The sequence below is a fragment of the Balaenoptera acutorostrata genome, chromosome 15 (assembly GCF_949987535.1).
Source record: "Balaenoptera acutorostrata chromosome 15, mBalAcu1.1, whole genome shotgun sequence".
Lineage (NCBI taxonomy): Eukaryota > Metazoa > Chordata > Mammalia > Artiodactyla > Balaenopteridae > Balaenoptera > Balaenoptera acutorostrata.
Genome location: NC_080078.1, coordinates 80,193,758 through 80,219,222, shown reverse-complemented (window position 1 = coordinate 80,219,222; position 25,465 = coordinate 80,193,758). Strand labels below are relative to the sequence as shown.

The 25,465-nt window shown below is 40.3% G+C and overlaps 1 protein-coding gene across 1 annotated transcript; it reads left to right on the top strand.

Moving 5' to 3' along the window:
• Positions 1-9,228: 9,228 nt before the first annotated feature.
• LOC103016720 (60S ribosomal protein L7-like) lies at positions 9,229-23,460 on the top strand. Its single transcript, XM_057529727.1, has 3 exons — positions 9,229-9,237; positions 10,363-10,377; positions 22,882-23,460. The coding sequence occupies exons 1-3, from the start codon at positions 9,229-9,231 to the stop codon at positions 23,458-23,460; spliced, it is 603 nt and encodes a 200-aa protein (XP_057385710.1).
• The last annotated feature ends 2,005 nt before the right edge of the window (positions 23,461-25,465 follow it).

Sequence of the window (25,465 nt, the reverse complement as noted above, 5' to 3'; positions counted from 1 at the left end):
CAATTCTCACCTGTTAGTTTGAGGGACTTTGGCCTATAGAAAATAGACAGTGTATGTTTGTCAAACAATTCTGAAATTCTCGAGGCATTACACATACTCACGTGCTCTCACACTGCACCACCTATTTCTGGAAAGGTCACAACGGACTGGCTTCAGCCTAAAGCTAAGGGTAGGGTTTTTACCCAAGGCTGAGAGAGTAACACATGAATAACAGCAGATAATTCTAGTATTCAGCCCAGGATTGTCTGCACTTGTTCATTTTAAGCATCCTGGGAGGGAAATGGTTATTTCAATTGTATTGGTGGTTACTTGTGGATTTGAAACAATCTACCTTCATTTCTTTTAGTTTTGATAAATGATCCCTTTATATTTAAGAGAAATTCACATCCTGTGTGTAATTCTTTCAAAACACATAGACATCTCTAGATTTTGAGAAAAAACTGGACATATTTGCCTCTTATTTAATTGTCCATTTGTCCCTCGTTGCAAGAAGACATTTCTAACATTGATATCTGAGGGAATCAATGGTACGGACATCGTTTAGAAATTGTCTTTAAAAGAAAAATCTTTATTCCAGATACTCATTTCTCTCCTGACCCTAGCCCAGTCTCCAGCCCAAAGGCCAGCAAACTTTTCTGTAAAGCTGGTAGGAAATATTTTAGGCTTTGCGGGTGGTACGGTCACTTGCAACTGCTCAGCTCTGGCCTCACAGCACAAAAGCAGCTGGAAATGGTACGTAAAGGAATGTGCGTGTGTTCCCGCAAATCTTTACGGACACCGAAATTGGAATCTCATGTAATTTCACATCACAAAATATTTTTAATTTTCTCAACCGTTTAAAAATCTAAAAAACCTTAGCTCGTGGATTATACAAAAACAGGTGATAGGTTACATGAGAAACACAGGGCAAAGTATACAAGGGATCTCTGTTACTTTTATAACTACATGTGGATCTACAATTATCTCAATAACAATTTCACTTAGAAAAATAAACTAACAGGTAGTTGGCTAGATTTAGCCCCCAGGCTGTAGTTTACTACCCCTGCCAGTCAGAACAGCTTATGAAAATATGATACATAATTTTAAACTGCTCTGTTTCTTGATTGTTTTTGACATGAATGGAATGTTTGAATAGGATTTTTTTCTGACGTGTGCTGTCTCCAAATATTGGTTTTATATTACAGTTCAAATACAAAAGCCTTAGCCATGTAGCTGTTGTAATTAAAGATTCTAGTGTGGCTTAAGTATCTAAGTGATACTAAGTAAATTTACATTTGTCAAATGTTCACTTAACTAAAAAGCTCAGCATACTCTCTCCGAAATATGAAAGTCATTTATAAGAAGCCCGGCAGTCCTAAAATGTTTTCTTTTAAAATAATAATCTTGATTTCTTTTTAAAAAATCAAGCAATACCAGGGGATGTGCAGTGAAAAGTCTCTCCTTTCACAGCCCCTCATTTTCCCTTTCAACAGGCAGTCACCATTAGCAGTCGGTGTCTATATCTATAAACGTTTTGGTTTAAAATTTGTCATCATGGCTGTCTTTTGGGGTTGGCTTCCAAAAATCATAATGATAGTAGCTGCCAGTGCCAAATGGTGCTTGAACCTCACAAACATCTTGACTCCATACAGCAACTCTCCCGAGTAGGTGACGCTGGCCCCATTTTACAGATTGAGCTCTTGAAGGGCAGAGTCATCGGACACAAGTGGGTCAGGGTGTTTGCATGGTTTTGTGGTTTGATGAAACAAAACCCTCCTGATGCTGAGTGGCTGTTGGTATGGAGGTTGGATGAGACATTGGAAAGATAAGCTACCTTCTGGTATTGAAAGCGTTCTGTTCTTAAGAACTGTCACTATTGTAAAGTGACTTTGTCTTCTTATTACAAAAGCAACATGTGGTCACTGGAGGAAACGTAGAAAAGCAAAATAAAAATTAACCTGTAGGGGCTTTCCTGGTGGCGCACTGGTTAAGAATCTGCCTGCCAATGCAGGGGACACGGGTTCGAGCCCTGGTCTGGGAAGATCCCACATGCCACGGAGCAACTAAGCCCGTGCACCACAACTACTGAGCCTGAGCTCTAGAGCCCGCGAGCCACAACTACTGAGCCCGCATGCCACAACTACTGAAGCCCACTCACCTAGAGCCCATGCTCTGCAACGAGAAGCCACGGCAGTGAGAAGCCGGCACACCGAAAACGAAGAGTAGCCCCTGCTCTCCGCAACTAGAGAAAGCCTGCACACAGCAACGAAGACCCAACACAGCCAAAAATAAATAAATAAATAATTTATTTAGAAAAAAAAATTAACCTGTACTTTAGCCATCACATCATCTTGCTGTTGGGGTGGGGGGGCACCTCCAACCCAAGGCAGGTAAGGAAGTTTTCCATCGTCAGTGCTATGATGAAAAGCTTTGTGGAGAACTGTGGAATGCATCCTTATTTCCTGAAGATGAGCTTTGAATGTAGCATGGTAGTTAAGAGCCCAGAGGCTGCATTCAGAGTACCTGGTTGGAATTCTGGCTCTGTCATTTCGTTAGCTGCATGACCTTGGTCATATTAAGACCCTCTGTGCCTCATTTTTTTAAATCTATAAAATAATCGTAGTACCTACCTCATAGAGTTGTCATGAAGGTTAAATAAGTTAATCTAGGTAAAGAGCTAGAACAGTGCCTGGCACATGCTAAGCCCCAGACTGGACTAGCTAATCATAATTTATATTTTTTAATGAGTAGTTAATACTGCCAACAATTCTCAGTTACACAGGAGTTTCCTTAATCCTCAAATTGGTATGTGTGACTTTGGAATTAATTACATATTTTATGAATTGGATTTACCTTCTTAATAGTAATTTCTGATGCACCTACTTGAATCAGGACAAACCTACACAGACCTTGCCGTTTATCCTCTTCTCTTTGGTCAAGTAAAAAATGCCCGTACTTTGAAATTAAATGGACGTAATAAGTGAACACAATGGAATAGAAATCACCTCTTCGTTGTAAACAAAATTTAATTCTACAGCCAGATAGTGGGAAAGAGTATTCTTATGCCTTGCTAGGGGGAGCTTTTGAGGGGGACCAATTTGGTGATATCTACCAAAATATTAAAATGTGAGTTCCCTTTGACCCAGCAATTATTCTTTTTTTTTTTTCTTTTTTTTTTTTACTTATTTATTTATTTTTGTTTGTGTTGGGTCTTCGTTTCTGTGCGAGGGCTTTCTCCAGTTGTGGCAAGCAGGGGGCCGCTCTTCATCGCGGTGTGCGGGCCTCTCACTATCGCGGCCTCTCCCGTTGTGGAGCACAGGCTCCAGACGCGCAGGCTCAGTAGTTGTGGCTCACGGGCCTAGTCACTCCGCGGCATGTGGGATCTTCCCAGACCAGGGCTCGAACCCGTGTCCCCTGCGTTGGCAGGCAGATTCTCAACCACTGCGCCACCAGGGAAGCCCCCAGCAATTATTCTTATAGGAGTTTCTCCTGTGGAATTAATTCAAGTATGCAAATGAGTATGTTCAAGGATGTTCAGAGCAGCATTGTCCACAAGAACAGTTAGCAGGATACAACCAAATGTCCATGAGAACAGGGCTGGTCAAATGATGATACAGTCATGCAGTCCTGGCCACGCATCACTAAAAAAAAAAAAAATGTGGTTGACCCATGTGTGTTGAGATACAAGTGGTTGAAGGTCAATTATTAAGTAAAATTAAGTTGCAGAGTACTCTGTACAGTTTAATCTCCATTGGTGTTTTTTTAAAAAAGTTATATACATGAATATTGTCTTAAAGGACATGAAATAACTTTAATGGTGGCCGTCTCTGGTAAGTGAAGCAGGTGTGGGAAAGAGAGGAGAGCTTTTATTACTTTAATAAAATCTATTCTGTTAGGCTTTTTACAACAAGCAAGAATTACAAATAAAAATAACTTTTAAATTTATCTTAGAGGTTCTCATCCACTTTGCCAGCTTATTCACTTTGATGCCCAGTTCTAAATATAAATGATACATTAAATGTGTAAAATCCTTTGGAATTTAAACATTCTATGAACATGTCATCTCTTGTGTTTTGCTTCTTCTACACTCTTCCTCCACACCTATAGCCTCCTACCCACCTTTGGATGCTTTTTAACCTCATTTTCTGGAAAATACTTGGGTAGCCAACCGAAAAGAGTTCTCTAAATGCAGTTTGTGAATTGCACAGAACAGTCTTTCAAAATGTGAGCATGGAAGAATTGATCACCTTCAGGGGTTTCTTTGTTATTTTCTGGCATTCTAACTTCAGGATAAAATAGGAATTTACCCAATTAGAGCAGTAGTCATTTCAGCAGCTGACCTTGTTTCTGCCAAAAAAATTCAGTCACAGAGTAGATCTCTTCCCTGATTTCATCTGTAACTCACCTTGCACTCCTGTGCTTTCCTTTAACAAAATATTCTCGGAGAACGTGACCACACCTCTGAAGAACAGGGAATATTGTGCTGGGGGCAATACAATGCACTATTGATATTTCACTCCAAAAGAATATATTGATCTTAATGTTTTAATTTAAAACTATTGCAATACAGTCAATCATTTTTATCATATTAAATTCATGCTTATAGAAAATTTGGAAAATACAAAATAATACAGAAAATTACCTATAATCTAGTCCCAAATCCATAGGCAACAGTTGCTAACATTGTACTCTATTTTCTTAGTCTTTTGCTCTGCTTAGTATGTTTTTACATCATTGTGTAATACATGCTAATGTCTGCACAATTCGAAATTTTTATTTTCCCCTCTTTGTAACCTAATATGGCATTTCTCCATGTTGTCAAAACTACGTGTAAATGTTACTTACCATTACTCCCTTGGTGGACATTTGAGTTTCTTTTCATTTTTTTATTCTTAAAAATAATGCTACTTTTAGCATAACGCATAAAGCTCTTTCCATATATAGCATTATTCAGCTAGATTCCCAGAAATTGAAATACTAGGTCAAAAGTCATGAACATTTTAAAGGCTCTTGCTAAATGTTACCAAATTGCTTTCCACAAAGGTTGTACCAGTTTACCCTCATCAGCAATGCTGAAAGGCCAAGTTGACTTTCTCCTTCTCCAAAGCTGTGTATTATTTTGTTAAGTACAATGCTAATTTAGATAAGCTGATTATCATTATCGCATTAGTAACTTTTAATGGCATTAGTGGAGGACTTTTTAAAAATCCATCCATGATCGTATTTTTGCATTAGTTAAGTGATGTGTATTAAATTTTAAAATGGCAAAAAATACCACAAGTGTCCTGATGACCAGGTATCAATTTGCAAGTATAAAATCCGCCAACCCCTTAATCCAACAGCAGAGTAGGCACTGTATAGACATAAAATCACTTGAAATTTCACCACTAATAATAATATATATAATAATAAAATAATAATGTCATTATTTAGCACATAATTAGTGCAGTAACCAGCAAAAAGGAGAATTATTAAAAATCTGGGTGGTTTGCCCAGGGATGTTGGGAATTTATACCATGTGCCTTGATTAGTGTAATCAATATGAAATACCACTTGTATATAAGTCGTAGCACTTGGCAAATGCTGTAACTTCTAATTGGACGATGACGTTCATGATGACCAAAGCTCCCAGCATAATTAGTTCTTGGTGATAAGTCTGCTTGAAAACTGCTGGGCAGGGAACCATTTCCAATGGATTATCTTTCACTGCTAATAGCCTCACAGACTGTTTCTGTTCCTATATTTAAATGTAACTCTTGAAAGCTGAACACGGCTGTGATCAAGGAAGGGGATGGGGTGGGCACCACAAAAAAATAAATGCAGAGCTTTGCCGGATTTTCAGTAACTGAGGGCAACCTATAAATTGGAAATGCTGCAGCTGAAAAGCTCATGTCAGAAAATGAATGGGAGCCTTGGGATGGGGTGGGGAGATGGAGGGAAGCAATTCCTTAAAATTGAACATATTTAAAAGGAAGGGAAAAGAAATGCTTATCTAGTGTCTCTTAAGGGCTACTCCTTGTGCCCTCATTGCTGTATCATTTAGTTATTTGGGAAAAGATTCAGGATTGCTGCAAAGTAGCTTAGTTTAAGAATAGCCAAAAAGGGGTGATATGAATAATCCTTCAGTAATTAAGGGCTTAAGAGGGCATGAAGATTATATACCATTAGTTGATTTCATTTTTTTTTAAACATCTTTACTGGAGTATAATTGCTTTACAATGTTATGTTAGTTTCTGCTGTATAACAAAGTGAATCAGCTATACATATACATATATCCCCATATCTCCTCCCTCTTGCGTCTGCCTCCCACCCTCCCTATCCCACCCCTTTAGGTGGTCACAAAGCACGGAGCTGATCTCCCTGTGCTATGTGGCTGCTTCCCACTCGCTATGTTGATTTCGTTTTTAAAGCAGAAAATCCTGGTACCCCACATTCCTGTTTTTATATCTGTAGAATGGGATTCTGTAAAATCTAACTGAAAAACTGGCGCTAAAAGAACAAAATCTTTAATAATATGATCTTACCCCCAAATGCCTGTAATGATGCCATAGCTAACGTGAAGATTATATCGCAGATTGTATACCATGATACTGTTAGGAGAAAACAGAAAAGTTGACACCTTCAGTTCAGAAATATTTACTGAACACATGCTATGTTCCTGGCATTGTGTGAGCCATGGAGAGACACGAGAGAAGGACATCAATATATGATTTTATTCCTTTCAAGTAATTGTATTTCAGCTATTGCTATTATAAAAGTAATACATGATCATCTGAAATAGATTTAAATCTTACATGTAATTTAAAACGAAAGATGGAGGGCAACTCAATAAATGTGGCTGGGGAAATTTACTATCAAGCTAGAAAAAATAAAGTTAGATTCCCTGCTGTAGTTACAAAAATAAATCCCCCTTGATTAACAAAACCTGAACAAAACTGACAGTTGTGGAAGAAAATACGGAGGAATATATTTTTAGTTTATTCAAAAGACACAAATACCATCAAAGAAAAGAGATTCGACAGCTCCAAATTTAAAACACTGATAATAGTAATAGCAATAAGGCACCAAATAGCAAATTTAAAGGCAAGCAGGATACTTGCCACCTATTTTAGACAAATTATTAACATCCAGCATGCACAAAGATCTCTTTCAAATCACTAAGAAAAAGACAATCCAACAGAGGAGAATATGGCAAGGGCTAGGGACAGAAAGATGGTGGGAGAGGACAGACAGGTGGTCAGACCATTTGCAAGGGGCTGACTCAAGAAAATGGACTTGAAAAGGACAGGTGAGCTAGTCTCCAACTGTTAAGATCGGCAGACCTTTACAGTTGGTGATACCAAGTGTTGGCAAGAGTGGCTAAAATATAAAATATGGGACTTGAGGGTCCAGTCCTTGTAATATATGACTTGTATGTTGCTACCTTAAGCAAACACACTGACTTGGACAAAATTGTAAGCCCTCCATGCCTGGTCCTGCCCTGGGCTAATTGTGGAACGAGTAGAGTACAAAGCAGAGGCCCTGCAACTGTGATTAGAAGCCTAGACTCACATCTCAGGCCAGCTCTGCCACTTACTGGCTGAGAGGCTGGGGGCAGTGACCCCCAAATACCTTCACTTCATCCTCACACTGTAAGATCTTGAGCAGGTTCATTAATTTCCCAGAAACTCAACATCCTCATCTAAATGATGGGCACAGGGTTAGTGGGAGGATGAAGTGAGATAAGGCATTTGGCCCCTGGCCCAGATCCTGACACGGTAGGTACTCACTTAATGATGGCTGTAATTGGAACTTTGTATTCGATCCCCCATAAATTGTATAATACCTGTGACAGTAGACTCTGGGACAGGCACAAAATAAATACTAGCTAATTCTAGTGTTTTGCCTCAGATATTCACAGGAGATTCTCATTTTAGATAATAAATCAAGATATACATTTATATATCTTGTATGCAATTCAAGATGTATACATTGGTATACATTCATAAACCTGGCCTCCCCTGCTGGAATTTCCCCTGCTCCCTTCTGGAAATTCAGGAGTGAAGTGTTGCCCAATAATACAACTCCTACGGGACGTATAAAATAGATTTTACTGTGTACAAATAAATGGGTGTATAGACAGACACAGATTGCTCAGGGATGATTATACAGTTCATCTTCAGTATTAGGGCATTTTTACTTGTATCTATATCTTATCTTACTTGACAACAATGCAAAGCAGAATGTAACTTTTTTTTCCCTTTTCTTCCTCCCAACACACGTCTTGATCAGCAATCCTGTTCATCATTTCTCCAAACCAAATCTTTTTTTTCCCTGGAGCTTTAAACGTTTTTATTTTGAAATAATTTTAGATTTAGACAAGAGTTGCAGAAATAGTAGTTCCCAGAAATACCCTTCACTGAACTTCCCCAAATGTTAACATCTTACACGAGCACAGTACAACTATAGAAATGAGGAGGATAACCTTTCTACGATACTGCCGCCTGATGTCCGGACCTTATTCAAAATCTGCCAGTTGTCCCACTCAGGTTCCTTTTCTGGTCCAGGATCCCGTTCTGCATCCCACGTTCATTTAGTTGTCCTCTAACAGATCCTCAGTTTTTCTTTGTCTTTCATGACCTTGACACGTTTAAAGAGTACTGACCAGTGTTGTATAGAATGTTCCTTAATTGGAAATTCTTTGATGTTTCCCACGATTAGGTTGCAGTTATGCAACTTTTTTTTTCAGGAATGCCACCCATGGCTTTTTTCAGTGCATCAGGACTTACCTGAAGTCAATGTGTCTCATTACTGATGATGTTAACCGTGGTCACTTGGTGAAGGTGGTGTCCATAGGGTTTCTTCATTCTGAAGTTACTCTTCTTCCCTTTGTCCTTAATAAGAACCCTGCGGGGGAGATTCTTTGAGACTATGCAAATATTCCATTTCTCATCATTCTTTTGCTCACTAACTTTAGCATCTAGCCACCGTTCTTGGCTGTAACAATTATCCCTGTGGTGTTTGCTAAATGGTGATTTTCAAATTCTATCATTCCTTTCACATTTGTTAATTGGATTTTCTGTAAGAAGGCTCTGTCCTTTCCCCCCCATTTGTTTATTGACTTATATCATTTATTATTCTCATTGCTTATTTAGTTTGTTCAAATCACTCTAGATTTGGCCATTCGAAGGTCCTTCAAGTTGGCTCCTGTGTCCTTTCAACATGGCCCCATAGCTTTTAAAGCACTTCCTTACTTTCTGGTATCGCAAGATGTTCCAGGTGCATCTTGTGTATTACCTGTCCCAGCTCTGAGATTAACTGTTTCTCAAAGGAGCTCTGGTTCTTTTTATTGGAGAATAGTATTTAATCGTGATCTGCACACTTGTGTATCCATTGCCACTGGGTGTCTCTAGACTGTATCTATCTTGCATCTTCCCTCCTCTCTCCATCCCCACCACCATCCCCCTGGTACAAGTCATCATCGTATGTCACCTGGATAACTGCCTCTTTATGGATCCCCCTACTTCCAGTCTTGCCTTCCTCCAAGCCATCCTCCAAACAGTAGCAAAAATAGAATCTTCAAACATTAGCTGGACACCGTCATTTCCTTGCATAAAACCTTTGCCGGGTGTCAAGATTAGGTCAGAATAACTGAAATCACTCTGTCTTCAGACACAGGGGGAACTGAAGCTTTGCTCAAGGCCTGCCATGTCTTAGCACAGGGTTGGCAAACTTCTTTTGTAAAGGACCAGAAAGAAAATGTTTTAGGTTTTGCAGGCCACTCAGCTCTGCTCTTGTAGCACAAAAGCAGGCATAGAGGGCTTCCCTGGTGGCGCAGTGGTTAAGAATCCACCTGCCAGTGTAGGGGACATGAATTCGAGCCCTGGTCCAGGGGGATCCTCCATGCCACGGAGCAACTAAGCCCGTGCGCCACAACTACTGAGCCTGTGCTCTAGAGCCCACGAGCCACAACTACTGAACCCACATGCCACAACTACTGAAGCCCATGCACCTGGAGCCTGTGCTCCGCAACAAGAGAAGCCACTGCAATGAGAAGCCCACACACTGCAACAAAGAATAGCTCCTGCTCACCGCAACTAGAGAAAGCCCGCGCACAGCAACGAAGACTGGCAGAACCTGGAACCCATGGGGAAGGGGATTCTGGGAAATGCCAAAATGGCAACAGAGAGATTAGCCCAGTGGCTTTCACGTTCCCATGGACTGAAATTCCCTCCATACCGTGGCTGCTTTCTCCCCTTGCTCACTGCACACACTCCACTATGTTCTTCTCTCTCAGTTCTTCAAACCTGCCGGTCTCTTTTCCACCTCAGGACCTTTGCACATGCTGTCCCACTTGCTTGGAATGCTCTTTTCACCCACTTTTTGATCTTTTTTATCTTTTAGATCTCAGATGAAAGGGTACTCTCTTGGGGAGGCCTTCCCTGACCCTTCTATTTAAATCGCCTCCCCTTTTAGTAGAATCTGTCTTATCTCAAAGCTAAGGGACCTTAGCACCTTAGTTTTGTTCCTTGTCACCTCTCCAAGATTTAGAACAGTGCCTGGCACACATAGGTGCTCAAATACATACTAAATGAATGTAACACTTAGCATGATTGGCTAACATTTCACTTGCCTTATATACTATGTTGATTGATTGTTGATCTGCTTTCTATATCCATATAAGCTCTTTTAGGGCAGAGGTTAGGACTCTAGCATTTATTGCTTATACCTAGCCCCTAAAATAGTGCCTGGAACATAGTTGGTATTAAGTAAATATTTATTGAATGACTCTCACACATTTTAAAAACCTTACTATGGATAGTAAATACTAGATAATCATGGAGATCAGGTAAAATTACATAGCAAAATTTTCTTTTTATTAAGTATGTTCTGATGTGCATTCAGTGTCTAGACTTCTCATATTTTCATGTGGCAACCCATCCAAGGAGGGGAACTCTGGATTTGGAAGGTCCCCTCCAAGTGTGGGACCAGTGTGCCCTGTCAGTTCTTTGCCTCACCTTAAGATGTCACTAAGTGACTTGGCCGTGGCTTCCACTGGCTGTTGCTGGAAGAGCTGGGAGGTCAGGCCAGGGAGGGAGGAAATGACCTGGTGTCATGAGCAAATCTCCCACTTCCTCCGGCGCCTGGCAGACAAGGTGACGAAGTGCTGATGTGTCCCTCCTGCTTTACGGGGCATTCATTAGCACACCTGATATTCCAGAGCCCTGGAAACCTGCTTTCTTCTACAGCCAGAACTTTAATAAATCAGGCCAAGCCAGATAAATCATGTCACGTCACCATTGACTCCATGGTCGTGGGTCCAGCACTGTTCCTAGGACACTAGTATGGACTCACGTGTTCAGTAATATTTCTGCTTTCAGGAAGTGGTGGGGGAGCTGATAAATACAGGAAAGAAAGAACTAAAGGTAACAGAAAAATCCTAAAAACAAAGTGGTATTCTGGATTGGATCCCAAAGCAGCGAAAAAGAACGAGTGGGGAAAATCGGTTAAACACAAACAAAATGTCTAGTTTAGTTAATAGTGTTGTACCAATGTTAATTTCTGAGTTTGTTAACTAGGAGAAGCTAGATAAAGCATATCTAGAACTGTACTATCTTTGAAATATTTCCATAAACCTAAAAGTAGTTTTAAAAGTGTACAAGGCAGTGTTGGCTTGGATAGCAGGGATATGTTTTGTAGGCTCCTGAGGCAGTGAGGGAATTCCTGAAATCGAACAGACCTGGGATGAATCTTTACCTCTACCACTTACCAGCTCTGTGACCTTAAGCAAGTGACTTAACCTCTCAGAGTTTTAGTTTTCTTATTTTTTTTTTAAATTTGTTACATGTGTTTAATCTTCTCCTCCACCACTTTAAATTTATTTATTTATTTATTTATGGCTGTGTTGGGTCTTCGTTTCTGTGCGAGGGCTTTCTCTAGTTGTGGCAAACAGGGGCCACTCTTCATCGCGGTGCGCGGGCCTCTCACTATCGCGGTCTCTCTTGTTGCGGGGCACAGGCTCCAGATGCGCAGGCTCAGTAATTGTGGCTCACGGGCCCAGTTGCTCCGTGGCATGTGGGATCTTCTCAGACCAGGGCTCGAACCCGTGTCCCCTGCATTGGCAGGCAGATTCTCAATCACTGCGCCACCAGGGAAGCCCCTAGTTTTCTTATTTTTAAACAATGTCCATGTCATTGGGTTGTTGTGAGGGCTCCGTGAGATAATATCTCCTAGTATGGTACATGCACATCATAAATTCTCAATAAATGCTAGCTCTCCTTTCTCTGGCATTTCAGAAAAAAAAAAAAGAGCAATCAGTTGTGCTTAAATATTTGGAAAATAAATAACAAGAGGTGAGATTTGTATTAGGTCACCAAGGTTGGCTCTTTTGTATTAGAAAAGCAGGAAGGGGACGAGCGCCCCACCTGAAAGTGGGCCAAAAGAATCACATTTGGTCCGTTTTTAAATCTATGAAAAGTATTTCTTAAGCTGTTGAAAGGCATTTTGCTATTAAAACTGGTCTTAAAAACTTGTGATTTTTTTTTTTTTAAACTTGTGATTTTTTTCTAAGATAAAATTAGAGATGAGCAAAGCAACACTTGTGAAGGTTATTCACTGCAGCACCGATTATAAATGCAAAAGATTGGAAACCACTTAAATGCCACCAAGTAGGGAAGAGTCTGGCTAAATAACTTATGGTTCAGCTATTTCATGGAATTCTCTGAAGACATTTTTAAAAATAAAAAGCAAGTGTCTGTCTGTATATATACATATATATTTATATGACATAGTCATACTCAAAGATGCATTGACAAAAAAGAATAGGGTACAGAATGTGCACACAATATGCTATCATTTATATATCAAAAAGAGTATATGTTAGTATTTATCTCATATATACATCCAGTATCTCTGGAAAGATACGCAAGAACCTGGTAATAGTGGTTGCTACTTGATCTGCACCAAAGAAAGGGACCATCTATCTTGTTAAAAGTCACATCCATCTTGTTAAAATGTTACTGCCAATAAAATTTTACATTTTTTTGTTTAGGAATGTTTAGCCAGAATTTATAACATACTTCTTCAATATATTTTTTAACTTTTTATTGTGGAAAATTTCAAACATATACAGAGGAGTGAGAATCATAATGATCCTCCCTGTACCCATGACCCAGCTTCAACAATGATATAACTTCTGTTGCTCTGATTTTGTAGTATAGTCGCCTTGTTTTCATCAATTACACAAAAATTAATAATTGTAATAGTGACTCAGTTCTGACCAAAGGAAGTTAAAGTTTTTAAACTTATATATAAATTTCCTTGCTGAGAATTTTGGTAAGGTGATCAATAAAAGACTTCTAAGCAAAAAATATTTATTACTTAATATAAAATTCCACGAGGATGTGGAATTGAAGTGCAAATTTAAGGAGAAAACTCCTTAAATAATGACATAAAATTTCAACTATTAACGAACAGCTTATTCATGTATGATTTAAGTGGGTGACAGTGGAGGTCAAGGATACATGATATTTAGATTATTTTCAATACATTTAAAGAAATTATGTAACAAATAATTATAGTGCCAGAATCCTTTTAAGCGGTTTAAACATAGGAAGATTTAGATATAAACTTGAAAACATGTAAGGGAGTACATACTTTTAAAAAATTATAGAGTATGAGAGAAAAACAGTTTGAAGATCACAGCTCTAGACGACCTGACGTTTATTTCCAAGTCTCAGGGAGCTGTTGTGTTGATGGGATAGAAGGTCATGCCTGCCTGAACCCCGAGACAGCAAAGGGAACCTGGAACCTGAGATTGAGGTCTGATCAATGTGTCTCTTTCCCACTATCCATCATGAATGAGTTGGATTATTTCAGGAATGCAAGGTTGGTTTAACACTTGAAAATCAACCAATTTAATTCCCCCATCTAAGCCTAAGGTCACAGATGTTTAAGTCCCCTTGGCCATTGTATATATATAGAAATAAACACCACCAGCCACCATCCCTTCCTTTACTTATCAAGCAACCTGTTGAAAGCAACCTGTTTTCTCTTGAAAACTTTTTACTTTCTTCAATGCGTGGATAGTGGAGGGTGAAACACATGTGTACTCTAACCAACTACCTTGAAAGAATGGTGGCCACTCTCTGTCTCTTCTCCCTGGCTGCATATTCTGTCTTAACACAGTGTTCTTCCAAGAGTGGCTTGTTTTCTACCTGCAGTTGGAATCCCCTGTAGATTCCTGGGCCCCAGCTTGGAACCACTGAGTCAGGCTTTCTGGGAATCTGTGCTTTAAACATCTCCCCTCTCCCCAGTACCCTAAAGTTTATAAAATGCCATTCTAACTCACTTTCACTCTTCGCACTGTTCAGAAAATAAAGTCTCTATTTTATTTCCACACTGGGGCCTTCCCTAAACCCTGTCTTGGCCTTTCTGCTACCTGACTGCTCCTCCTCTGACCCCTTTGAGGGTTTCACTTCCTTCCTATATTCCCCCAAATCCCTATGCTCCCCAATACATACGCCTCCTGCCCCGTTCTCTTCAGATTTCAGTTGCCTGCCTTTCTGCTGTTGATTCCCAAGTTCCCATCACTAATCCCAATGATTCCCCTAACAGTAGCCAGCTTTACTGAGTACTTACTGAGGAATGTACACTAGACCTTGACTTTGATTAGCTCATTTATTGCCCAGAGGAGCCCTTTGAGACAGGTCATCATGATCACCCTCTTACAAATGATAAAACAGAAGCTCAGAGGGAGAAGCAACTTTTTCCAGCTTGTAACAATTAAAACTGGGTTTTGAACTTGGGACAGTCTGACCTCTTAACCTCTCTGTAGATACCTCACCTGTGCTCCAAAATGCCTGACACAGAACTTGGTACCTTCCCTTTGCATTCTCTCTCCCCAACTCCTAGGCCAGATATCTTCTGTTTGCCCTTCCAGAACCACAGGATGTAACCCCATGTCCTGAGTCTTCACATCTGGAAATACTCCCTGCAGATCTCTAACTTCATCCTTTTACTCTCTTATCTCGCATTTTTTTGCCACTCACTCTCCTATTACTAAAAATGAAGTACAATGAAGATCTCTCAAAAATTATCTGAACTTAGTGACAGAACCAGAAACAAAGTAACATGTCCAGGTATGGAGGCTTCTCTACTTGTAAACAGGATGTCGCTGAGTCCATATTATGCAAAGTCTAAGTGATGGAACACAGGTAACCCTTGTTAAGGTGTGAAGTGAAGGTGTAAATATAACCTTCACTTTCTTTTCTAACCTAATCACATACCTCTTCTTCCCCACATTTGACTCTGTCATTGCTTTAGTATTTATCAAAAATGAAGAATTAATGATCATAAACCCTTCAAAAATAAGCACAAATAGGAAAATGCGGTAGACCAGAAGGCTGATCATGGTGGCTTTAGTAATCAATCCAGCCTAAAGATTTAATCCCTCTAAATGTGCCTTTTAGTTTTTTAACTTGGATTATTTGTAATATCGATTTTTTTTTCATATAAAAACCCAGAATTTAGCATTCTCTTGAGAAATCAGACAGTCCAGCAACAGCAGGTCCACTTTCCTACATGTCAGTAATTGGTAAGGGCAGAATGTTGACAGTTCTCTTTAGACAGGGCATGGGCTCCCCAGATCACTGCATCTCTACCATGGCCTGTCATCTGTCTGATTCTGCCCCTTAGTGTCAGCGGCCCTTCATCTTCCCACTTGGCGTTGTTTGTTTAATCTAGCCTGCAGTCTCCCTTTAGACTTGGGCAAGAGGAGCCTCTGCCCTGGACTCCTCACTTTTGTGGCTCTGAATATAAAACACACAAAAAAGATATTTGCTAGTCATGGGCAAGTCTGCCCCTCAACATCTGGTACTCAGCAGTGGCATTGTTCAACCCATGGCATTAAACAGGCACGCTTGTGACTGACACCGTTCAGACCCCAGGAAACACTTCACATCTCTGGTCCTATTCTGCAAAGCAAAAGGCACTTGCCTCTGAATGCCTTGAAGGTTTGTTGTCATACTGCTGCCAACATCAGACAACACTGCTTCACGGTGCATGGAGGATTTGAGCACGGGAAGCACTTAGGAAAGAGAAAAGACGACTGAATTAACTGTCGAAGCCTTCTCCCATGCCATAAATGCATCAGATACTTGTATAGCCCATCTCCATAGCAATACCAGAGCAACCCCTTTCTTGTTTCTCATTGTCCCAATTCATTATTCTAGAGGTGCTTACAAAGAGCACAGTATTTGTACCAGTTACACATGGCAGCAGAGGACATTTTGTAATATTAATTCATATAACTCTTCAATTTGCTTATACCTTGGTCCTGATGTAACAGGCTTAGATTCTCAACATTGGCAGCTAGATGAACACTGAATGCTAAAATTGAAAGTAGTTTTATTTTTATAATGAATATTTAATGGGATTTAACAAATTCTTTTAACTATATATATATATTTCAGCTTTGTTTAAATAATTTTTATGTAAAGCTTGATCTCAATTATCATTTGTATTTTACCTTTCCATCTTAAATAATTTTGAACGTTTTGGTAGACAAATATTTTAAAACATTTGTGAAGTATTTATAACATCTAATTTTTTAATGAGTATTCACATTTTTTATACTTTGATAATTGTATTTGATTTTTTCCCCCATTTTTTAGATGATTATTGACAAAATCAGGGGTCAACAAATGACGGGATTTTATTTCGAACAACCTAAGGGCTGTATTTACCCCATGAACTAAGAATGGTTTTTATATTTTTAAAGGTTTGTACAACAAACCAAGAAGAATATATGAGAGAGACCATATGCAGACCACAAAACCTAAAACATTTATTATCTGAATCTTTACAAAAATATTTTAGGGGCTTCCCTGGTGGCGCAGTGGTTGAGAATCTGCCTGCTAATGCAGGAGACACGGGTTCGAGCCCTGGTCTGGGAGGATCCCACATGCCGCGGAGCGGCTGGGCCCGTGAGCCACGGCTGCTGAGCCTGCGCTTCTGGAGCCTGTGCCCCGCGACGGGAGGGGCCGCGATAGTGAGGGGCCCGCGCACCGCGATGAAGAGTGGCCCCCACTTGCCGCAACTGGAGAAAGCCCTCGCACGAACCAAAGACCCAGCACAGCCAAAAATAAATAAATAAATAAATAAATAAATAAAAATTAAAAAAAAAAAAATTTTAGTCTTTGGTCAGTAGAATATAAATTATGTAAAAACCTGACTGTAACTATACATTTTATGAGTCTACTGAAATGGAAGCAACAAAAAGAAATGGGATAAATAATAACTTATGAATTATGTTTGTTACTCATATGAATATCACAGGCCCATCAACAGAACACCCAGATATGTGCAGTAATAAGTAAATTCTCTCCTCTGTGGTTGTTTGCAGACTTTGAATCATATATAAACAATAACTTGACACATATGTTTTGCTTTTGTCATTATGAATGTATACGTGTCAAAGTGGGAAGATTAAATGTTTTGAGATTTGTTTAATGACTTGCACACCTCCTGGCATACGGTGTGCGGGCCATGACCCACAAATGTTGTTGGCAGATCTGCCTGTCCGTTTTCCTCTGCCCGCTGAGTGCATCTGAGTTTCAGTATTGCCTTAGCCTAAAAATTTTGACCAGAACTCAAGTGACAGATCCCAGTATCTATCGCCCTCTGTTGGTGTTGAGCAGAGTTGCCACATTTTTGCTTCCGCGTGGAGTTGTGTTCAAATCCAGAAAAGCTCGGAGTTGAACACATAACTAGAGGATTTTCTGTGCTTTGTATTAATATCCTGGTTACATAATAACTTCAAAATACTTGAAGCAGCAAAGGTGCTTTATGAGGCAACATTTTTTTTTTGAGGCAACATTCTTATCCCAGAAAAAAAGTCATTTTGTTCAAATCCTATCTTTCTTTTTACTAATCATCATCATGTGCTGCAAATGCTTTGGGCCAATGTTTCCATTCAGTCTCTCAGGCCTTTTTATTGATATTATTTCGACACCAGGAAAGAGACACATCTTCCAGTTAATTGATGGAAGAAATAACACGAAGTCAAAGGATGGGAAGGCATTGATAACCCCAAAGAAAGGCTCAATCCCCTCTCCACTGGAGGCAAAATAAGACAGAAGGAGAAGGGGGAGGAGGAGAGGGATGGTAGGGGAGGAGCTGGGAAGGGAGGGTGAGAGAGGATGCCTCTGGGCTCTGACCCCCACTGGGTCCTTATCAGCTGCCTCTACCTTAACTGCTTCCTCCTTAACAGGCTTTCACCAGCTACGCCGGGTACTTTCTTTCAGGGTGGAAAGAGGTATTGCTCCTTTTAAGGGTGAGCCTGAGCGAATCGGAGCTTTGGAGTCTTTCTCCTGAAGCCCCGCTGACCAACCCCCAAGTGCAGGCTCTCAGTGGTCAGACCCCACTCATGAGAGCAAACAGACCACCCTCCCTGAGGGACGCCCCTGAAAACGTTTGCGACCTGTTCTGCTCTGGGATTGGGTCCCGAGAGGTTCTGCAAGTGCAGTGAGGGACTTGTCTCAGCACTACAGACGCGTGCCGAGCAGTATCTGGATCCTGTTCCTTAAAGGAATCAGGAACGTTGCTCATCCCACATTTGAATCTACATCTGACGCTTAGCTTATTTTGTCCTGCGTTGTAACTACTCAGACATTTTCCTAGAATTGCATAAATTAGTTCTTGCCTGTGGCTTTCAGTTTCACACCTTTTGAGGATCTTTACCATAATCCGAGAACTAATTTATGCAACTCTAGGTTATTATACTTCTGAGTGTTCCTTTTAGGGTTCAACCTATAAAAGCCAGAAAGGAAAAAATAAAAAGTTTGGTCTAAGAAATTAAGAAAGATTTTCACTTTTGCTGGGGAGTACGCTTAATTCTGCAACTCACTTTTTAAAAATACATTGAAGTAGTATTCTAGCACACTTGCTACATTTTCAACATTCCTAAAATCGCCCACAGTACTTTTTTTTAAAAAAACCCTCTAATCACATTTCACGTTGACTTTCATTTTGTCACTTTGAATTGGGGCAAAAGGTCTCAAGATCTTTTCTGTTTTCTTGTTTTTGAAAATAGCAATTCCAAAGGAGGGGCCTTTTTCCCCATACAGGATTTTATTTTTTAAACTCAGATCCACTGTTCTGACATGCTAAGACATTGGAGTCTTTTTGTGCCTATACTTTCCCTTAATTCCATCACTGACATATTTTGATGTCTGTAAACCCAACAGAAGGAAGGGTCCCGAGTAACCAGATGTTAAATCAGTATAAAAAAGGAGTTGGGGGGTCTTGGGGACACTGACTCCTCTTCAGAATCCCCTGAAGAGAGATTGACCATTGACAATTTAAATCTTCAGTGCTTTATCTCTTTGTTTGAGTCTCGGAATGCCATTGATACCTTCTTTGTATTTATAATTGTTTTAATTAGCCACCCAGCAGGGGCCCCTCTCCCAGCTGGATTATGGGCAGCGCAGCAGGACCTTACAACCCAGTTAAAACAAAGCCCAGACTTTATGGCTCGCTTAATTTCTTTTATCTGTATCAAAAATTTTTGTTCTTTTTTCTCTTACTATCCCTCATTTTCACTCTTTTTTCCCCTCCCCCTCGTGTTTGTGGGGGGCAGGAGCAAAAAGCTTAGACTCCCAAAATGGCTTTGCTTTTGAAGAATCAAAGAATTATGGAAAAACCTCTACAGTGAATATTTATCAGCAGCTCACATCTCAAGGAGGAAAATAGCGCAGATGTGCTTGTCCCCTGGTCTTCGTAACATGCCGTAAACCTCCACCGTGATTGTATCTTGAGCATTATGCTGAAATTGATGTCGGTTGCTAAACTTTAGTGGGTGGAGGGGAGGGGAACGTTAGCAAAAAGGCTCCTCTGTTGTCCCTGGTGTTGTTTGTTCTATTTGACCACATCCTTCTTTTGTGGATGGAAATCTGGAGGATCAATTATGATGCAGATCTGACACCATTTCCATTTGTGGGAGCGGCGGCGTGGCCAGGGATGTTTGGACTTTTGGAAATTCTTACATTGTTAAGATTGTTTTTCCTCCACTTTGAACTGGATGCTGCTACTTTGGTGTGATCACGAACACACTGCCTGACCCAGAGCATTTCATCAGAAGAAACAGAAACATAGGGCTTGTTTGTGGCTTTATAGAAATTGCCAGGGCCTCTCTTTATTTGTGAATCTACAGAACTGCCAGTCTACAAATTAAAACAGGACTGATCCCTGTGGAAACATGCATCACTGCTAAAAGTAATCTTCCTGCACTATGCTGCAAATAATCTAGTTTAATTTTTTTCTAATAATACCCAAAGTAACTTATTTGCATTTAAACAGAAATGATAGCTCCAGTTTTCAGATATGGAAAAGGCTTTGAACTGGCTTCTGTGTTTCTGTACAAAGGTCTTAAATGTTGTTGAGCCCTACCTTTATTTCTAGAACTTTCCAGCAACCAGACAGGGTTGGGAGTGGAGGGGTGTTGTTTTCAGTTTGTGTGCAATTATGCAGTATTTGGGTGTCTTGAAAACCAAGGATGGTTATAATTAAAATTTTATTGTGTTACCTGGATTTATTTTTGGCTTTGTAGCCAATCAGAGACCCAGACATTCACTTGGCTTTGTAAAACAGCAAATATCACAAAGACCATGAATAAATACCCATAGCAATTTGTTGGGTGCAATTGTAAGGCTTTGAAATTCAATGACAGGATTGAGAAGAGGCAGGAAACCCTGCGTGAGCTAGAGGCCTAGGGGTTGGGAGACTCTTGCAGGAGCCTAGTGTCCTTGAGGGGCACTAAATTACTAAAGGATCAAAGAACGATGCCCAACATTGTCACGTGCGACATATGTATATATTTATGTTCATGAAGATAGTATAGTTTGATAGTTGCACAACATCACGAGTGAGCTATGCCTCTTAATTATACACTTTAAAACAGTTAATTTCATGTTAGGTGAATTGCATGTCAATAAAAAATAAAGTGAGGCGATCTTACTGTCTGGCTTAATCCCCATAGGATAGGACCCCTTTGGGATCCATGTTTTGAATATTCATCTCATTTCGTATCGAGGCAAGGGGACTCGACTCACCTAGAGTCACCCTCTAGTGACAGCACAGAACTAGAGACTTAGAAATCCTGCCTTTCTCTAGTGCGCTTGCTCCATCAAAATGACAAACAACAGCCTAGTTTTCTACGTGTCGATTTACAGGTTTTGTGGATGCTTGTTTGCTTGCTTAGATGGTATTAGAATGGGCAATGTGGCGCTTAGAAGCCAAGCAGATCTGTGCTGGGAGCTGCTAAGTACTTGCTCTGAGCCCCTCCTCCTCCCCACCCGCTCCCCCCTCCTCCTCCCCACCCGCACCCCCCTCCTCCTTCCCACCCACACCCCCCTCCTGTGCTCATCTCCACCTGGGGCTGGATCTCACCCAGCCTCCCAGGGCTCCTGTGTGATTTCCAGAGCCAGCCCAAATGCAGTGCGTTATAAACATTCTTTATAGTGTATCTGTCATGAGCCAGACCTCAGTAATGGAGCATTTTCACTTCTATGATGATGATTATAATCGCTGTCATTTTTATTCCTGTAAATGTGACAACATTGACCCACAATCAAAGGCAGAGAATTCTTTTCAATGTAGAATATGGTTCAGAGCGTCAGCAATTTTAATCTGTGTGCAGATTAAAGATAAACAGGAATATTTTTAAAATCACTTATTTGGGAGATTTTTATTCCCCTCACAGATGTTACTGTGAATATCTGTATGTCTGTATAAGTATATACATATCCATACAAGAAATCCCCATCACTGTAAAATATTATATGTTAGCAAAGGCATGGAAGGAAAAACGCTGGAGAGACCCATGGTCCCTGGAGTGGGTGGGCTCATAGTCTTTCCTTTCCATGGAACGTATTTCGTAACGCTTGATTTTTTGTTTGTTTGCCTTCTTCATCCTATATCACCAGTCCTGGAAGCATGCCAGGCACAAAGTAGACGCTCCATACATTTTTTGTGGAATTAATGTATATAGTAAATATGTAACCAGGAAAGCAATGAAGGGAATTACACAGAATAAATTTTACGAAATCACCGCTTTATCGCAGTAAGGAAAATACCCTATGATAATATACTCGTCAAATTTCCAACAAAAGGTGTATTTCCAACTTTATTTTTCACTTTCTTTTTTCTTAAGCCTGAACTGAAACAACAAAAGGCATGTTTTTTGCAGAACCTATTAGAGGCACTGAGCTCCTGGTGGAACAAGCTGGATGGTTCTTGTGCTGGCTAAATTCTATTAGCGGAGGGCCACGCCGGTGGGTTTGCGTTGCCTTGCGAGCTTCAGACGATTTCGACTGCACCTCCTGAAGTCCCTCTTCGTGACATCATTCACATCTGTGGCGACTTAAGCCTCCTGTTTCTTTGAAAACGGAATTTGAGAATATGAAGGGTTTATACTCTCTAAACTAATTAGCAGTGACCAGTAACTTGAGGAGGCCAACGTGCCCTCTAGGACACTCAGTTTACCTGGGGGTCTTGCCAGGTCCATCCAGCCATTTCTAGATACGTTACCAACCCCAGTGAGGGAGGAAGGGAGGCGTGCACGTTTTTAAAATAGAGAACTAATTAAGTATAGTTCTTCCAAGATTTCTTTTTGTGTGATGTGACCTGGCAAACAAATGTAGCATCCGGTGTTTGAGAAATGGATTTTCAAGGAAAAGGTGGTGCTTTACGGAAAAAAGTTTAATTATATAAAGCAATTAGTGAGATCGATACATTAAAAGAGAAGACAATAAGTGGGTTTTCTTGCATAATTGTAACATACAAACTATGTATTTATAACATACGTAAATAATATAGTGTGGTCCATTCTGATATGGAACAAACTTGAAGATATAGTAAATAAAGAAGTCCAGGTATAAAATGGTGTACATAAGAACTGAAATTCGAATGGCTAGGATGGCAAGAAAAGCCAGCAACTTGTACGTACCCACTGAACCCAAATTGGCATTTGTCATCAGGATCAGAGGTATGAGGGGTGTGAGCCCAAAGGTTCGACAGGTGTTGCAGCTTCTTCGCCTCCATCGGATCTTCAATGGCACCTTTGTGAAGCTCAACAAGGCTTCGATGAACATGCTGAGAATTGTGGAACCGTACATTGCGTGGGAGTACCCAAACCTGAAGTCAGTAAATGAACTGATCTACAAGCGTGATTATGGCAAAATCAGCAAGAAGCGAATTGCCGTAACAGATAACGCGTTGATTGCGCCACCTCTTGGCAAATACGGTATTATCTGCATGGAGGACCTGATTCCTGAGATCTATACTGTTGGAAAACGTTTCAAAGAAGCAAACAACTTCCTGTGGCCCTTCACATTGTCTTCTCCACGAGGTGGAATGAAGAAAAAGACCACCCGTTTTGTAGAAGGTGGAGATGCTCGCCACAGGGAAGGCCAGATCAACAGGCTTATTAGAAGGCTGAACTAAGGTATCTACCATGATTATTTTTGTAATCTGGTCAGTTAATAAACAGTGACTGCTTTCAAATTGAAATTAAATAAATAAATAAAATGGTGTACATAGTATAACAAAAAGCATATAGGTAGGCAGTCGATCTATACATATTTGCTTGCAATTGCGTGGAATCTCCCTGGAAGAATACATGAGAAACTTATAAAAAGCCATGATTGGTAACAGTGCTCTTCTGAGCCATATTGGAGCTTAACGCAAAAGGAAAAATCTGTAATACTGACCTTGTTTTTATTTGAAATTTTGATATTTTTGTTTGTCATGGATTTTTTCCATTAATTTTGGTTTTAAAGTATTACATTAAAACAGTATTTATCTTGATTACTGAGGTTTTGGGCACCCCCTTTGCATTGTGTGCCCAAGATGAGTGAGAGACCTCTTCACCCTAGTCTTGGTTCTTGCTCCCCTTCATACTGTTTGACTTTATTTTCACCACATACAAATATGGCTTATTCAAAAATAGGGGAAAAATGCATTTAGCCACAAGTGGTATTTGGAACCCTTTGCAGTCATGGTTCTTAGTCTTTTGGGGGTTATAGATCCCACGGAGAATCTGATGAAACTACAAACTCTGCACATACAAACTATATTCTGCATTTAATTTCAAGGAGGCCGACAGACCCCCCTTGAGCCCCATCCAAGACTTTTAAAGAATACAACTCCAATTAGAGAGGTTACCAAGAGGCCAGACTTCCTCTTCAACTAGTGTTCTGATTTCCCCTACATCCTCCCTACCGAAGAAAAAAACTAAATGTCTTATTTCTATTTTTCATGTCTTTTTAGCTATTCCTTAAGTGATGGGGCGTAGGTTGTCTGTCGTGGGGACAAATAACATATTCCTTGTTCACCAGCTCATCTCTACTGTTTCTGTAGTTATTGGCAGCGTCTCCTGGGATCTGAATAATTCCCACCAAGTGAAATGATATGTCATAGGCCAGGCCCCAAAGTAAAAGGGATTTACTCTCAATTTATGTCACATTGAAGGGCCGCCCTCCAATACATTACTCAACAAACTCTAGACCTGGTTTCTCCACTCCAGCACTACTGGTCTTCTGAGCTGCAGAGTCCATCGCTGTGAGGGCTGCTCTGTGTGTTGTAAGATGTTTAGCAGCATCCCTGGACCACTAAATGCCAGGGGTACCCCCCCAGCTGTGATAACCAAAAATATCTCCAGACAGTGTAGGATATCCCCTGGATAAAATCATCCCTGCTTAAGAACCACTGGGCTAGGGAATTCCCTGGCCGTCCAGTGGTTAGGACTCCACGCTTTTACTGCCGAAGGCGCGGGTTCAATCCCTGGTCGGGGAACTGAGATCTTGCACGCTGCATGGTCAGGCCAAAAAAAAAAGAAGAACCACTGGGCTAGACTGTGCAAGTCATCTGAAGATTTGGTGACTGTTTTCCAGTTTTTCATCTCACCAACTTTTGGTGAGATGCTTGCATTTCTTATAGTAATGATTAATGCACTGGGTAAACAACATGAATGGATAACTTACAGATCTGTAGAAATGTTAATCCTGAAGTTCTGTCCTTTATACAATCAATACTATTGTTTTTTATGAATTCTCAACCATGGAAAAATTCGTAAAGACCTTCCCCTCCCTCAGCTGGACTCTCCTTCCTCCTCCTAAAATATCCTCTTCTGCTTCTCCAGCCCTAACTCCAGGAAGTTAAAACACAACCATTTACCTGTTACAAATGACTAGCTAAAGTAATCCCCAGTCTTTATGGCCCCCAACTTTACTTCCGAAGAGTGTTTTTACCCAGCCCTAGAAGGTATTACTTTCTGCTCGAGTGTAATTAAAATCCCAGTCATCTATTCAAGAATGCCATTGCCAGTAAGATATTAATTGTGTCTTGGAGCTGGAAAGTATTCTTCCTAACAGGACTTAATGGAGCGCACAGATCCAAGAGACATTCGTAATCATTGTCCCCTCCGGATATATGACACTGGGGAGATGGA